The following is a 16,645-nucleotide window of genomic DNA, read 5'->3' as shown; positions in this document are numbered from 1 at the left end:
ATGCAATGGATGACGTTGACATCTTCAATATCTTACCAAGTTCTGTTCACTCCACGGTGCCTGCTTCCCCTTCCTTCATAGCCCTTGGAACAAATTGTTCCCATATTCCCCTTCTGCCCTGCAAAGTCTTCACATGCCTGAGTAGACACCTCTGTAACTCATTGACATGTCCGAGTCCAGTCAGTTACCTTCAAGCAGGTTTAGCCAGTCTGATAAAATGGTTTACTGGGGTGTGCCCACTGTGCATGCTATATTTTCCTGGAATCACAGGTGAGAACTGAGTGGTAGGTAGACACCAAAAGAGGAAAGCAGCCTTGGAAAAAATGCCAGAGATACTGGTCTTCTCTGAACACCTCATACACTCTTCAGACAATAATTGAGTGACTCTAGGCAAACCACTTAATTTCCATTTGCCTAAATGCCTAAACTAGAAAATGGGGATAATATTGGTACCTATGGCATGGGTGACTGGATCCTCTGGACACTCCAAATCTCCAGTGGAATCTCAGGGCAAAGAGTTCCCCATTCTTGCACCCCTGCAATACTGACTAGAGGAAGCCACCTGAAAGCAACTGAAGGAACCCTTTGATAAAAGGAGTCTCTGAGAGATGCATTTCTTTAGCCTCCCCTTAGCTTCCTGATAGGCATGGATATGTACCTTCCCTTTGCATCTCAGACATCTATTCATTCTCTGAGATGTGCAATTCACCCTCCTTTGTCATCAGGAGCACCTGCGCTTTACAATCAGAGATGCTTGCACCTTTCATCTCACATCTGTGTGTCACCCCCAACCCCCATTTCTGGTCATGTGGTCTCTGTTATCAAAAGAATATAAAAATCCTGAACCCCATCTTTCATTTTTTCATCGAGGCAGACCTTTACCTGCATCTGCCTCCCTGTCGTCCAACTTGCCTTCAACTCAATGCATTTCTCTATTTTTAGGAGCCTGTCCTTCTTGAGGGAGCACCCTTCCCAGCCTGGGGCTAATCTCAGCTCCCTCACAACACCTACCTCCAAGAGTTGTTGCTTTTTAATTGAATTGTTGATAGAATTTTAAATAATCATTTTTGACATTTTTCAGTTCATGTTCTCTCCCTCCCTGAGATAGCAGGCAGTATGATATAGCTTATAAGTATGCTATTGTATAAAAATATATTTCTGTATTTGTCATGTGAAAGAAGACACAAATGGTTTATATAAGAAGAAAAACTCATGGGGATAAAGTGGAAAATGGTATCCTTTGCTCTTCCTTCAGACTCCATCAGTTCTTTCTCTGGTGGTGGACAGCCTTTTTTTTTTTTACTCACAAAACTCTTGAAGTTGTCCTGGATCCTTGCATTACTCTTAAAGTAAAGTCATTCGCAGTTGATGATCATACATTATTGTTGTTACTGCGTAAGATGTTCTGACTCTGCTCACTTTATTTTGCATCATTTCAAACAACTCTTTCCAGGGTTATTTTTATGATCATCCTGTTGGTCATTTCTTATGGCACAATAATATTCCATTACAATCACTGCCATAGCTTGTTCAGCCTTTCCCCAACTGATGGACCTCCTTTCCGTTCCCAATTCTTTGCCACCACAAGAGCCACTACAAGTATCTTTGTTCACATGGGTCCTTTTCCCCCATCTTTGATCTCTCTGGGACAATCTCTCCGGAGGCAGCTAGGTAGCTCAGTGGATTAAGAAGAGCCCCATGTACAGATGGGAGGTCCTGGCTTTGTTGTGGGAGAGCTTGAGCGTGCTCCCTCAAAGAATGGTCAGGTTCCAAGGAATATCTTTACAAATAGAGACATTTGTTGAGTTGAATGGCCGGAAGGCAGGTGCAGAAAAGAACTGTCTCCCTGAACAGAAGAGTCCAGGATTTTGATATCTTAAAGGGACAAGGTCTATGTGGCATGGAAAAAAGGTAGGGAAGGGGATAAATAAGGGGGCTTAGGTGACTTAGTGAGGTGCCTTAAAGTCCGGGGCAAAAGCACAGGCATACAGCCCTTATGACATCCTCATCATAAAGGTGGATGAGCCGCCTATTTTGAGGAACCTAGTGATGTTGAAGGTGCAAACAGAAGGCATCCCTTTGTACTCCTATCATAAAACTGCTGTAAATGCATCCAAAACAAGAGCCAGAGAATCCTTTGTTTATTCAGCCATCTCTTTGGTTGGATGAGAGCCAGCTTTCTTCAGCCAGCACTGCAGGGATGCAAGATTGGGGAATTCCTCATGCAATCTTTGACCTGGGATTCGTCTAGAGCCCTGGGGTATCCAGGGGACCCTGTGCCCCCATATCATGTTCAAACTTCAGACACTTTCTAGCTGTGTGACCCTGGGCAAGTCACTTGACCCCTATTGCCTAGCCCATACCCCTTTTCTGCCTTGGAACCAATACACAGTATTGATTCTGATATGGGATATAAGAGTTTTGATAAGTAATAATTTTTAGAAAGAACTCGGGGCCACCTGAATGTCATAATCAGGCTAGTGTGAAATTATTCCTGGGGTTCTGAAAGAACTGTCATCATGAATAATCAGAGAAATGCAAATTCAAACATTACCAACACTAATGGCTTTAACATGGCCCTTTCATATTTGCAGAGCTTTTTGTGCATTAACTCAGTTGAGACAGAATCGTGAGTGCTTGAAAATGATCCTGCAAAGCAGGATCTGAGGAAACAGCATCACAAGAAAGTGTAAAAATTAAATTAGTTTCTAGTAATAAAAGTATTATATGTTGTGAGGTTTATTAAAGGTTATTAGAAATCAAGGATACAAAATAATAAACCGGGTGCCTAGGGCTGATTAGCCCATTCACAGCTGTAATGGTAGAAATTTAGGGCTTTTGGGAGAGGTTATAATATTGTAATGGTTAAAGTGTGGCTACAGGATTTTTTTAATATTGAACAATGGCCGCCAAGGAATTTACTTATGAAATTCCTAAAATGAAACACTCAAGTCAGAATGCAGTTTATGGAGGTTTAATCACACTGGGAGTAGGGAAAGGATAGGGAGAGAAGGAGAGAAGAGAAAGGGGAAAGGGGCTACTCAACCTCTGACCAAGGCAGAGGGAGTTTTAGGCCCAGGTGGAAAGAATCAGTCCTTAACTCAGGTGACCAATCTGAAGGAAAGCTGTCTGCGGGCGTCCTCTCCCTCCAAGCTCCTAACACCAACTCCCGTCTCGCTCTCTCCACAGGAAGAGAGCGAATTCCAGAGGCTGTTCCCTACCTCACTTCCTGTGTCTCACAAATGCCAATGGTTGGCTCTAGCTTGGCTTAGGACAGCCCAGGTGGGCAGTTAGTTATTTCTGATTTGTCATCGACTAGCGCATGCCCGTGTGGTGTGGGTGTGCACAATTTTTGGGTGCTAGACCAAGATGGAGACTTTTAAAATTCACACAGCCTACTTGCTACATATTGCAATGACCGAGTAGGGGAAGAGAGCTCTTGGGAGGCAGAAAGCCTGTTAAATACTAAATTGTGATGTCGCCCAGGTGGAGACTCAGGTGAAATTATAGGGAATTCTGGGAAGTACCAAGGACTTCTGGGGATTGAAGTCTGGGGTTCAAACCTCCATTTTTACAAAAGTTATATGACTTGTCCAAGACTAGTAAGTTCTGATGCAGAATTCAAACTCAGGACTTCCTGACTTGCATCCCTGCAACTCTTTACCTTGCATCATTTAGCAGACATGGGGAAGAACTGAGGCACCATCTAAAGCTTCTCAAATATGAAATCCAGGAAGCTTAATCTGCACAGAGGTGGAGAGAGATGGGTGCACTCATTCATCATTGATCCAAGAAAAAACATATCCTTTGAGACAATAATTTTGTTCATTGTTCAATGGAATGAGTGTCCCATTTTGAACCAGTCTTGAACTTGAGCTGCCAGAGTAGCCTGGCCAGCCCTGGCCAACTACAAATTTCTAACCATTCTTCATAGTTCTGTGGTCCAAGTCCAAGGAGACCAGGTCCAATACTTCTTCCAAATGACAGGCTACCACAACCCGCCCTACATCTCTTGTCCATGCTTCACATTCATTGTTTCTTCCATTGATCTTCACATGGTATGACACCAAGACCCTGCTTATCGTAATCTGGACACACTCATGTTGTTCAAAGACCTTTCCAAAATCTGGTGTTGAGTCTCTCTCGCGTACGGTGCTCTTGATGCAGTCTCACTGGGGCTGCATAGGAGAACTCTATCACATCCTTAGTTCCAGACAATATAATTCACATAATCGAGTTCAAGACCACATTTTGGGCCATTGTATTTTTGCACTGGTGACACATTCATCTTGGAGATCACTAAGAAATACTTGGGGTCACTTTAAGAAGTTTTACTGATCCAATTTGATTTTAAAAGTTATTTCCTTTAAATTCCCCATTGAACACTCCCCTTGCAATAGAAAACATTTAAGTAAAATTGATAGAAATAGGGAGCTTATCTGATGGTGTACATATTCTAGGTCCAGATTCCCCTTTGCTCACTAAGGTGGCATATTGATGTGTGGGGCTGAAGATTTAAAGTCCTGGCTAAAATTCTTTGTATTTATTTTGCTAATTTTTAAAAAAGTCTTAAATGAGATGATTTATTGTATTACAAACATGGCTTCCCCTAGTCTATGAAAGGTGTCTGGTAACAAAGCAACACAATGAAGCTATCAAGAATAAGTGACCTTATCTTCTGTAGCTAAAGCGCTCTCTAACTTCTCTTCAATTTAAGAAAAATGTCATAAAAAATTCTTTCCCCCACTCATTGTTTGCTACATCCAAAAAGAGAAAACCAAAATTCTTTGTAACACACACGCATAATCAAGCAAAAAAAAATTCCTTCCCTGGCTGTGTACAAGAAAAAGATGTCTTATTCTACACCGTAAATCTATTACTTCTCTGTGAGGAGGAGGAGGAGGAAGATCATATTTTTCATCATGTGTCATCTGGAACCATGGATGGTCACTGGATTGATCACAGATCCTACAGCTTCCAAAGCTGTCTGCCCTTACAGTGGTGTGGTTATTGTGGAATTCCTTCCCCCATTATTGCTCCTTTGTCATTTATTTATGTCTTCAAACTTGCTTTTGTCATATTCATGTCAGAGTTCTGCTTACTTTATTGGGAATCGGGTCATTGAAGTCTTTGGTTGTCTTCCTGAAACCATCTATTTCCTTATTTCTTTCATTCCATCACATTTATAGATCACGACTTACACAACTATTCTTTAGTCAATGGGCATCCTTTTAGTTTCCAAGTTTTTGTCATCATTAAAAAGAGCTGGTTTAGATTACACAGATCCTTTACCTATTTCTTTGACCTTTTGGGAGCATAATGCACTCTTTAGTAACTTTCTGGGTATAATTGGGGTATGATTCCCAATGGCTTTTCAAAATGGATGTTCTCATTCTCAGAGTGCCAACAGTAAGTACATCCATGTGCCTGTTTTCCCATAGGCACTCAAACACTTATCATTTAGTTTATTTGGTCATCTTTGCCAGTTGGGAGAATGTGACATGGAACCTAACAAGGACAATCTCCATTTTAGTGGGGCAAATGATCCTAGAAAAGGGCACAAAGGTAAAACACACACACACACATGTCGATATAGTAAACCTATGGGAAATAGGGGGTTCCATTCCCATGATCACCCAAAACTGAAATGTTTCATTAAAGTATGCTGTTCTGCATACAGTTCTTTATAAAATGAACAACCACCACCATGTTAATTCTGATAATAATATCATTTTTCTGGCACTGTAACCATGAAATAATCCATAAACTACAAGGGAGTAAAGAGGCAACATTGTGTGGGGAAGGGTAGGGGCAAGAGTGAAAATGTCAGAAGACACTCAGGCAGGGCAGGATGGACAACAGGAGAACTGCAGGCCCCTTGCTTGGGCCTTGTCTGATTTCTTTCTGCCTGGTCACGAATGCAAAAGGGGAAATGAGGTTACTAATGAAATTTCAGGAATGCTTGACGTCGTGAAAGTTAAACACACAAATGCTAATGATTGACTGTAATTGCTTTATTCTACATTTCTCTAATTAATAGTGATTTGGATCATTTGTCAGGCAGCTAGTTGGCAGAGCGGATGGAGCACAAGACACGAATTCAATTCCTGCTCACTTTCTAGTTGTGTAACTCTGGACAAATCACTCAAATTTTTGTACATCTCAATTTCCTCCAGTGATAACAAAATCAACAAAAAGCACACACTTGTAGCAACAGATAGAGAAAAGGCTTTCAACACAATATTCTAGAAAAATTGGGAATAAATGACCCATTTCTTAAAATGATAAACAGTATAGATAAAACCAAACGCTATTGCTCTATGTAGATAATTAGCAATCTTTTAAATGAACTCAGGAGCCTAGCAAGGAAGTTCATTGTCCACAATTCTATTCGACTCAGTAATAGAAAATATGGCTACAGCAGTAAGATAAGAAAGCAAAATGAGAGAATAGGCATAAGTGAAGGAACCAAACCATCCCCTATTTTGCAGATGCCACAACGGCGGACTTAAGATCTCTTCTCACTCACGTTTTAGCCCCTTATAATCCAGCTTCAGGACTCATCAAACTTAGTTGCCAAATCCAATAGATTTTCTTAGTCATGCTCCTTGACTCTCTGTGGCCTCTGGCACTGGTGATCACCCTCTTCTCCATCAGGTATGGTCAGATCCCTCCTTCTCAGGCTCCTTTACTAGATCTACGTCACATCTTCTAACCACAGGTCTCCGTTGGGGCTCTGTCATGGGCGTCTTCTCTTTTCCTTCTATATTATTTCACTTGTGGTGTAATCACCTCAGGGGAAGTTCATTATGATCTTTATGTGGTTGATTCTTGAATCTACCAGCTTTCTGTTGATCTCCAATCTCTCATCCCCAAATGCTCAAGCTGGATGTTCACTAGATATCAGAAACTCAACATGTTCAAAATAGAACTTATTTTCCCCCACTCAGGAGCAGCTAGGTGGTTCAGTGGATTGAGAGTCAAGCCTGGAGATGGGAAGTCCTGGGATCAAATCTAACCTCAGATACTTCTTAGCTGTGTGACCCTGGGCAAGTCACTTGACCCCCACTGTCTAACCCTTAATGCTCTTCTGCTTTGGAGCCAGTACTGATTCCAAGACAGAAGGTAAAGGTTAAAAAAACTTCCCCCCATGCCAAACTTCCAATTACTGTAGGAGGTAACAGCATCTTCCCAGTATCTCAGGCTTACAGCCTTGGAGTTATCCTTGACTCCTCACTTTCTCTTGCCTCCCTTTCACCTCCCTTCACCTCTGCATTGCTCTCCAGTATGCCCCCTTCTTTTCTCGGACACTGCCCTCCCCCTGATCCAGGCCCTCATGACCTCACACCTGAATTATTGTAATAGCTGCTATGGGGTCTGTCTGCTACAAGTTCCTCCTCTCTCCCATCCATCTTCAGTCTAGCCAGTAAAGAGATTTTCCTAAAATGCAGATCATGTCACACTCCTCTCCTCAATCAACTCCAGTACCTCCCTGTGACGTCCAGGATCAAATACAAGATACTCTTGTCTACCATTAAAAGTCTTTCATAAACAATGTCCCCTGCACCCTCCGGCCTTCTTCCGTAAATCTTACTTCCCACCACCTACTCCTCTACCCAGTGGCCTCCTGGCTATTTCACGTTGAAGACCCTCCATCTCTGGGCTACTAACATGTTCTCTGGATGTCCAGCATGCTGAGGGTGCTCTCCTTTCCCATCTCCACCTCCTGTCTTTCCTCAAGAACCTTCTACAAAGGACCTTTTCTGATCCCCATTAATTCTGCTGCCTTCCCTCCTTGAACAATTCCTGGCATGCCTTGTATATAGTTGGTGAGCTTGTTGTCTACCCCTATTAGGTAGTGAGTCCATTTTTGTATCTCCAGCATTAAGTATAGTGCCTGCTACATACTAGAAACTTAAATGTTTAAGCAGCTAAGTGATATAGTGGATAGAATGCTGGGTCTGGACTCAGGAAAACTCTTCTTAAGGTCAAAGCTGGCCTTAGACACTTACTAGTTGTATCTACTCACTTGGGCAGATCACTTGACACTATTTCTCTCCGTTTCCTCAACTGTAAAGTGAACTGGGGAGGAAATGGCAGCCCACTCCAGTGTCTTGGCCAAGAAGACTCCAAGTAGGGTCACGAAGAATTGGAAAAAGCTGAAATGACTGAACAACAATCAATGTTTGTTGATTGGTTGCCTGAACTCTTATGGGTCAATCAAACATTAACTACAACAATTAGAAACAGCAGAAAACTTGCTGGATTAAAATAAATACATATACATCACCAGCATTTTTATATAATACCAATAAAACCCAGGAGGATAGATAATTTCAATATATGTACAGATTTCAAATAACTCTAGCATATATAAAGTGCTTGGGAGTCAACCTATAAAAAGATAGTTATAAACACATTTGACAAAAATAAACCTAAATAATTAGGGAAATAGAATAGCTCAAGGGAAGGGTGAATCAATATAATAAAAATGACAATATTAGCTAAATTAATATATTTCGTTAGTGACACAACAATTAAAATGCCAAAGGATTACTTTAAAACTAGAAAAAATCATAAAATTCATAAGAAGGCAAAAAAAAATCAGGTATCTTGAGAGAAATAATAAAAGCCACGAAAACAGAGATGTGCCAGATCTAAAACCATATCAAGAAGCAGAAATTCTCAAAAAAGTTCAGCACTGTTTAAAAAACAGAGAGATCAGCTCATAGAATAGATTGGGCACATAACCAAGAGAAGCAAATCTACTTCATAGCCCAGTATTCCATAAACACTAAGTCCCCAGTCACTGGATTAAGAACTTATCACTTAATAAAATCTGCTGGGAAAACTGGACAGAAGTATATAAGAAATGAGATTAAGGGCAACTTGATGTCTCAGTGGATAAAGAGCCAACCAAGCCTGGAGATGTGAGGTCCTGGGTTCAACTTGGACCTCAAGACATTTCCTAGCTGTGTGATCCTAGGAAGTTATTTAACCTCCATTGCCTAGCTCTTACTGCTCTTCAGCCTTGGATCTGTCACTGAGAATAGATTCTAAAATAGAAAGTAAGGGGAAGGAAGGAAGGAAGGAAGGAAGGAAGGAAGGAAGGAAGGAAGGAAGGAAGGAAGGAAGGAAGGAAGGAAGGAAGGAAGGAAGGAAGGAAGGAAGGAAGGAAGGAAGGAAGGAAGGAAGGAAGGAAGGAAGGAAGGAAGGAAGGAAGGAAGGAAGGAAGGAAGGAAGGAAGGAAGGAAGGAAGGAAGGAAGGAAGGAAGGAAGGAAGGAAGGAAGGAAGGAAGGAAGGAAGGAAGGAAGGAAGGAAGGAATGTTTAGAACACGGTAGTCAATATACTGTTGATTGGCTGATGCAGCTATTCTTTGTTTTTGATTTACATGAGTCGATGTGTATAGTTCTCAAAGATCTGCATACTTCATTCAGTCTATATAACTTCCTAATCATTTTTTTGCTTTCTCTGAATTTCTTAAAACTGCTGCTTTTATGGCACATTTCCAATGACATGAGTAGCCCCTAATTTATTCAGCCAATCCCCAAGAGGGCAGCCATTTATTTTGCTCATCATTTTTGCTAACACAAAAATCTTCTGCTATGAATATTTTGGCATATATGTGGGATTTGTCTTAATATCTTTTATGTCCTAAGTCATCTAAATATCATTGGAATCACCAGGTCAGACATATAAATCATTGACACTTTTTTCATAATTCCACATCATTTTCCCAAATAACTGGATTAATTTGCAACCCTACTAACAATGCACTAATTTCCATGAATTCCTACAGCTTTCTAACACTGATTACTTAGATCCTTTATTATCTTTCTATGCATTAGAACACAGATCTTTTAAGAACATCTTTTTCTACCTATTCTTTCCCCATATTACATAGGTGAGTTGGATCCAGAGAACCCAAGGATTCAGAACATCATTATCATACCATCCATTTAATCTTATTTTATTTCAATGCTCCACTTCAAGGAGCCAGATTCAGCCACTGTCTACTTTTATAGTCTTTGAGCTGAGTGCTTTTTATATTTTTAAGTAAAATCGTATTTATTTATTTTTTTTAAATTACCTTCCATTTTGGAATCAATACTGTGTATTGGTTCCAAGGTAGAAGAGTGGTAAGGGCTAGGCAATGGGGGTTAAGTGACTTACCCAGGGTCACACAGCTACGAAGTGTCTGAGTCCAAATTTGAACCTAGGACCTCCCGTCTCTAGGCCTGGCTCTCAATCCACTGAGATACCCAGCTGCCCCCTTACTGTATTTTAAAATGTAAGAGTCATTCTTAGTTTTGGGGCTATAGAAAAACAAGCAGAGGGCTGGGTATTGACCTTAGTTTGCCCACCCATGCTTTAGTCTGTCAAAGTTCTTTCAGAGTTCTACTCTCACCCCAAGAGTTATGTACACTACACAGAGACAGCTGGGTGTCACACTGGAATCAGAATGGCCAAGTTCAAATCTGGCATCAAGATACTTCCTAGTTGGGTGATTTGGGGTGATACCCAACTACTTGGTTTCCTCAACTATAAAACTGGGAGAATAATAGTATCTACCTTCCAGGACTGCTGCAAGGAACAAATGAGATAATATTGGTAAAGCATTTAACACAGTGACTGGGACATAATAGACACTTAGTAAATGCTTAGTCCTCCCCTCTATTCCTGACTGTGCCACCTGCCAATCTGATAAGCATACTGTCTAAGCCTTTATATATTTCCAAAAAGGGTATGACAGTAGAGGCCAAAGAACTCTTCCCTAAGGCATTCATGTGGATGCCACCTAGCAAACTATCTTTCAACCACTAATAAATATTCTTTGGGCACATCTATCCAATCAGTTTAAATCTAATTCCACAGTCTAGGTGACATTCTAATGTCTATGTCAGAATGTAACTCATTTGGTCTGGTTGTAGGATTCACTTTCTACATTTTATTTGTGTTTCAATCCACATTGATTTGCTTCTCCTCAAAGGAGCCCTGCCTTGTAAGAAATAAGGAGAATCAAGAAAAAACAAATGAACACTTTGGCAATAACAGAAAGTTTGTCTCTTTTTTTCTGTATCACTCATCGATGCTCTGCTGAGGCAGGAGGCTAGTTTCATTCACAGAAGGGATTCCCAATCTGTAGCATGTGTAGCATCCATAACTCAGGAATGCAACTCATCAGATGGGCTAAACTTTGATGAGGGAACCTATAGGCTTCTACCCCAGGCATGTGAAGACTTCTCCAGGCAGAATAGGCAGAAGATGACAACAATTTGTTTCAATAGCCATGCAGGCAACTGAAGCAGGCATTGTGGAGAACTTAGAGTTTGGTAAAACATCAAAGAAGCCAAGGCTATCCACTAAATCTTGGACCATCACCAATCAACTGTCCTGATTTTTATCTTATCATGGGACTTTGATGACTCTGGAAGAGAGTGAAGCCAATGACATTCTGCAACTCTGCTTCACTTAAGTCCAATTTATGTGTGAGTCAAGACATTATCCTGTGATGTCATTGGCTCTCTTCAGAAACAATGAACGAACAACAACAACAATACTTATGCAGTTCCTAGGTACTGTGGAGTATGACATTTAGGAAGTCTTTTTTTTTTTCCTGTAGAAAAGTCTTTCCTCAATCATTACATTCAAGCAATTTCTCTCTAGTTTGAACTATCTTGATGTTCAATAACTGAGTTTTTTATAAAGGAGTTTCTCATGTTGTTGCCCATGTGAATTATCTGCTCTTGAATAAATTCTTTCCTCCTGGAAAGCATACTCATTCATTGGATTTTTTCATTCATCAGTTTTTTCCCCTGTATGAATTCGCCGATGCTGATTAAAAGCTGTCCGCCAGATGAAGGCCTTTCCACATTCAGTGCACTCATAAGGTTTTTCTCCAGTATGAATTTTCTGATGTTGAGTAAGGTGTGAGTTATAGCGAAAAGCCTTCCCACACTCATTGCATTTATAAGGCTTCTCTCCAGTGTGCTTCCTATAATGTATTGTTAGGTCTGCTTTCCGAGAGAAGGCCTTTTTACATTCATTACATTCAAATGGTTTCTCTCCAGTGTGAATTCGCTGATGTCGAATAAGTTTTGCCTTCTGACTGAAGGATTTCCCACATTCAGAACACCCATAAGGTTTCTCTCCAGTATGTGTTCTCCGATGTCTTACAAGTACTGTGCTCCATTGAAAGGCCTTCCCACAGTCACTGCAGACATATGGTTTCTCTCCAGTATGAATTCTGTTATGTTGATTAAGAGCTGTCTTCTGAGAAAAGGCCTTTCCACATTCACTGCATTTATAAGGTTTCTCTCCAGTATGAATTCTCTTATGTTGAACAAGATCTGATCTCTGACAGAAGGCTTTCCCACATTCATTGCATTTATAAGGCTTTTCGCCAGTATGAATTCTCTGGTGCTGAATAAGATTAGTGCTTCGGAGAAAAGCCTTCCCACAATAATTACATACATGAGGTTTCTCTCCAGTGTGAGTTCTCTGATGTTCAGTAAGGTGTGTTTTCCAGCGGAAAGTCTTTCCACACTCATTGCATTCATAAGGTTTTTCTCCAGTGTGTGTTCTCTGATGTAGAGTAACTTCAGTTGCTCGGAGGAATGCTTTCCCACATATTTTGCATTCATAACGTTTCTCTCCAGTATGAATTCTTTCATGTCTTCTAAGGTATGAACTCTGGCGGAAGGCCTTTCCACATTCATTACATTCAAAAGGTCTTTCTCCAGTGTGAATTCTCTGGTGTTGTTTAAGGTCAGTTCTCCGGAGAAAGGCCTTCCCACATTCTTCACATGCAAAAGGTTTCTCGCTAGTATGGATTCTCTGATGCTCAGTAAGGTGTGATTTAGAGCGGAAGGCCTTCCCACATTCATTGCATTCATAAGGTTTTTCACCAGTATGTATTCTTTGGTGTCGAGTAAGTTCAGAAGACCGGAGGAAGGTCTTCCCACACTCTTTACATGCATAAGACTTCTCTCCAGTATGAACTCTCTGATGTTTTTGAAGATATGTATTCTGATGAAAGGTCTTCCCACATTCATGACATTCATAAACTTTCTCTCTTGTATGTATTCTGTGTTTTTTAGTAAGGTGAAAATTATAATTCAAGGACTGTTTACCTTCAGTGTCATTTGAATCTATCTTCCTTCTGCAACCTCTATTATATTTTTTTAGGACTGAAGACAGTCTGAAGTTCTTTCTCTGTGTATCCAATTTATGAAGTTTCTTTCCTATGGAAACTTCCCTTTGTGGAAAAAGGCCTGCCTCTAAATTAGACTTTTTGCTATTTTTAAAGTATTTATGACCTCTCATTTGATTGTGGGGTTTCCCTTTCTTGATTTTTCCAAGTGTAAAACCTTGCTCTTTGTTGTGCTCCTTCTTAGACCTGGCATATTTCGAACCTTTCTGCAACTCTGAGATTGAATGACCACCTCCAGAGATTTTTTTCTGGTATAATTTTCCCTTAGAATGGTGCAGCTTTGGAGTTGGCTCATTGGTGTGACGTTCAGTATCCCGATCTGAAAGAAATTTTAAAATATAAATATCTGGGGGACAGCTAGGTGGTTCGGTAGATAGAGCTAGGCCTAGAGATGAGAAGTCCTGGGTTCTAAGCTAGCCTCAGACACTTACTAGCTATATGACCCTGGCACTTAAGCCCCACTGTCTACTTTTTCCCACTCTTCTGACTTGGATTCTAAGAGAGAATGTAAGAGCTTTTTTTTTTTTAATGTAAATATTTGCTTTTACCTGAATGAATCTGCTTTCCCCTCCTTTTCTGCATTGTTTCGATAATATCTTAATTTTCTAGAGGCTAAGAAAGTTATTTTTAACACTGGTCTGTTTAATTTCCCATAAGTTCTTATAAGTCTTCCTACATTTGTCTGTATACCTTAGAGTTGTCATTTTATATACCAGGCCAATAAGCTCTTATATCCACATAACATAATTTGCTAAAATAACCCACACCATCAGGATACATAGAGCACCCTTATAAACAAGGAATATAAGAATGTTTCTGGAGAAAAGTCTTTTGGCTGTGTAGGGCAGAATCTCAGTACTGTGATTACAAGGTCAAGTAAAACAAAAAGACAGAGATAAGATGGTGGAGTGAGGGGAAGGCCCTTTGCCTACCTTGCCCAGCACACTCCCTCTACAATAATCTAGAAAGCAAACCACACAATATTCTGATCAGGAAATTAAAAAACAACAACAACATATAAGTGAGTCATTTTTCCAGGTTATGGAAGCTCAGGCAGATGGACAGGGAGGACAACAGAAAATAGGGATCAGGAATCAGCTAGGACCTCAGCAACCAAAGGGAGCATTGCTGCTCGCTTTTTTGCTAATGATATAATAGTTTACTTAGAGAACCCTAGTGAATCAACTTAAAAACTGATTGAAACAATAACTTTATAGCAAAGTTTTGAGATTTAAAATAAACCCACAAAAATCACCTATATTTCTGCATATTACCAACAAAGTCCAGCAAGAAGAGATATAAATAATTGCAGACAGTATAAAATACTTGGAAATCCATCTGCCAAGACTCACATAGGAACTATATAAGCATAATTACAAAACATTTTTCATACAAATAAAGATCTAAACAATAGGAGAAATAAGTATTTACTTATGAGTGGGCCAATTCATTATAATAAATATGACAATGCTATGTAAATGAATTTACTATTTCAGTGCTATACTAACCAAACTACCAAAGAATTATTTTATAGAGCTATAATAATTAATAACAAAATATCTGGAAGAATAAAAGGTTAAAATATCAAGGGAATCAAATTTTTAAAAAGGAAGGACAACAGTTTTCAAACTATACTACAAGGCTGTAAACATCAAAATAATTTGGAGAAAAAGAGATGCTGATTAATGGAACAGATTGGTAAACAATATAAAAAATCAAATGAGTACAGTATCCTTAGTGTCTGATAAGCCCAGCTACTGGGGCAAGAACTCATTACTCAACAACAGTGGAAAAAATGAAAAGTAATCTGGCAGAAACTAGACATTGATCGATATTTCACCATATACTAAAATAAGCTCAAAATGGGTACATGACTTAGACATAAAGAGTGATATCATAAACAAACTAGTGGAACATGGAAGAAATTGCCTGTCAGATCTAAGGATAGGGGAAGAGTTCATAACCAAACATAAGAAAAAGAAATTCAGTGTATGTAAATCAGGATGATTTACAATACATGAAATTTAAAAGTCTTTGCACAAACAAAACTAATGGAGCTAAAATTAGAAGAAAAAAATAGCAAGGAACAGGGAAAAAATCTTTGGGAAAATTTGCTAGGAAAATCTTTACAGCTAGTTTCTCTGAGAAGGGACCATTTCTAAGATCTATTGGAATCTGAGTCAAAATTAAAAAGAGAAATTCTGTTATTGATAAATGACCAAAGGATATAAATGGGCATTTTTCAGAGGAATAAATCTAAACTATAACTAACCACATGAAAAATGCCCCAAACCACTCATAATTAGAGAAATACAAATTAGAAACAGCTCTGAGATACCAACACATGCCCATTAGATTGGTAAAAAATTTAAAAAAAAAAGGAAAATTACAAATGCTTGAAAAGCTGTGGATAAATAGGTACAGCAATACATTGCTGGTGGAGCTGTAAACTAGCCCCCCGCCCCCCATTCTGGAAAGCAATTTGTAATTATACACATACTCTTTGACCCAGTAATATCATTACTAGGTCTGTAGCCCAAAGAAATAGGAAAAGTCTCATATGTACAAACATTTTTTTTAAGTCAGATAAACCACTCTTTAAAAAAAATTTTAAACCCTTACCTTCCATCTTTGATTCCAAGGCAGAAGAGTGGTCAGGGCTAGGCAATGGGGGTTAAGTGACTTGTCCAGGGTCACACAGCTAGGAAGTGTTCGAGGTCAGATTTGAACCCAGGATCTCCAATCAAGCCTGACTCTCAATCCACTGAGCTACCCAGCTTACACCCCCCTCACGTTTTAAGGAAAGAGGTTCAGTGTTTTCCTCAAGAGCTCCATGAAGAGCTGTGCTACGCACCCACACAGAGTCCCAAGACCCTGCTTGCTCTGGTCACTGACCCCTGGGGGAGCCAACCACCCTCGATCGACAATTCCCTGTACACACATATTGATAGCAGTTCTTTTTGTATTCGCAAGAACTGGAAACTGAGGGGATGCTCATCAGTGGGGGAATGTCAGAACATGGTATATGAAGGAGGTGAAATACTGATGGGCTATAAGAAATAATGAAAGGGCCTGGTTTAAAAGACCTTGGAAAGACTTGTATGAACTGATGCAAAATGAAGTGAAAAGAGTCAAGAGAATAATTCATATAATAACAGCAATATTGTAAAGATATTTAACTTTGGAAGACTTAGCAACTCTGATCAGCCAATTGGCACAGTGGATTAGAGCACTGGGCCTGGAGTCGGGAAGACCCAAGTTCAATCCAGCCTCTGATATATACTGAATGACCCTGGAAAAGTCACTTAATGTCTGTTTGCCTCAGTTTCCTCATCTGTAAAATGTGCATAATAATAGCTTCTATCTTCTGTGTTTGTTGTAAAGATCAAATGAGATAATTATTGTACAGCACTTAGCCCAGTGTCTGGTA

The 16,645-nt window shown here is 39.8% G+C and overlaps 1 protein-coding gene across 2 annotated transcripts in view; it reads right to left on the bottom strand.

Annotated features, from left to right (window-relative positions):
- Nucleotides 1-5,999: 5,999 nt before the first annotated feature.
- LOC100015685 (zinc finger protein 883-like) overlaps nt 6,000-16,645 on the bottom strand; it is an 18,210-nt gene continuing 7,564 nt past the window's right edge. For both annotated transcript variants that reach the window (XM_007490710.3, XM_007490711.2), the window contains exon 5: nt 6,000-13,534. In XM_007490710.3, coding sequence (XP_007490772.1) covers nt 11,799-13,534 — 1,736 coding nt within the window. In that variant the 3' untranslated portion in view covers nt 6,000-11,798. The remainder of the gene's footprint in view (nt 13,535-16,645) is intronic.

This window comes from Monodelphis domestica, chromosome 3, assembly GCF_027887165.1.
Source record: "Monodelphis domestica isolate mMonDom1 chromosome 3, mMonDom1.pri, whole genome shotgun sequence".
Taxonomy (NCBI): Eukaryota; Metazoa; Chordata; class Mammalia; order Didelphimorphia; family Didelphidae; genus Monodelphis; species Monodelphis domestica.
Note: the sequence above shows the minus strand (reverse complement) of the source record. Positions and strands in the feature narration are given on the sequence as shown.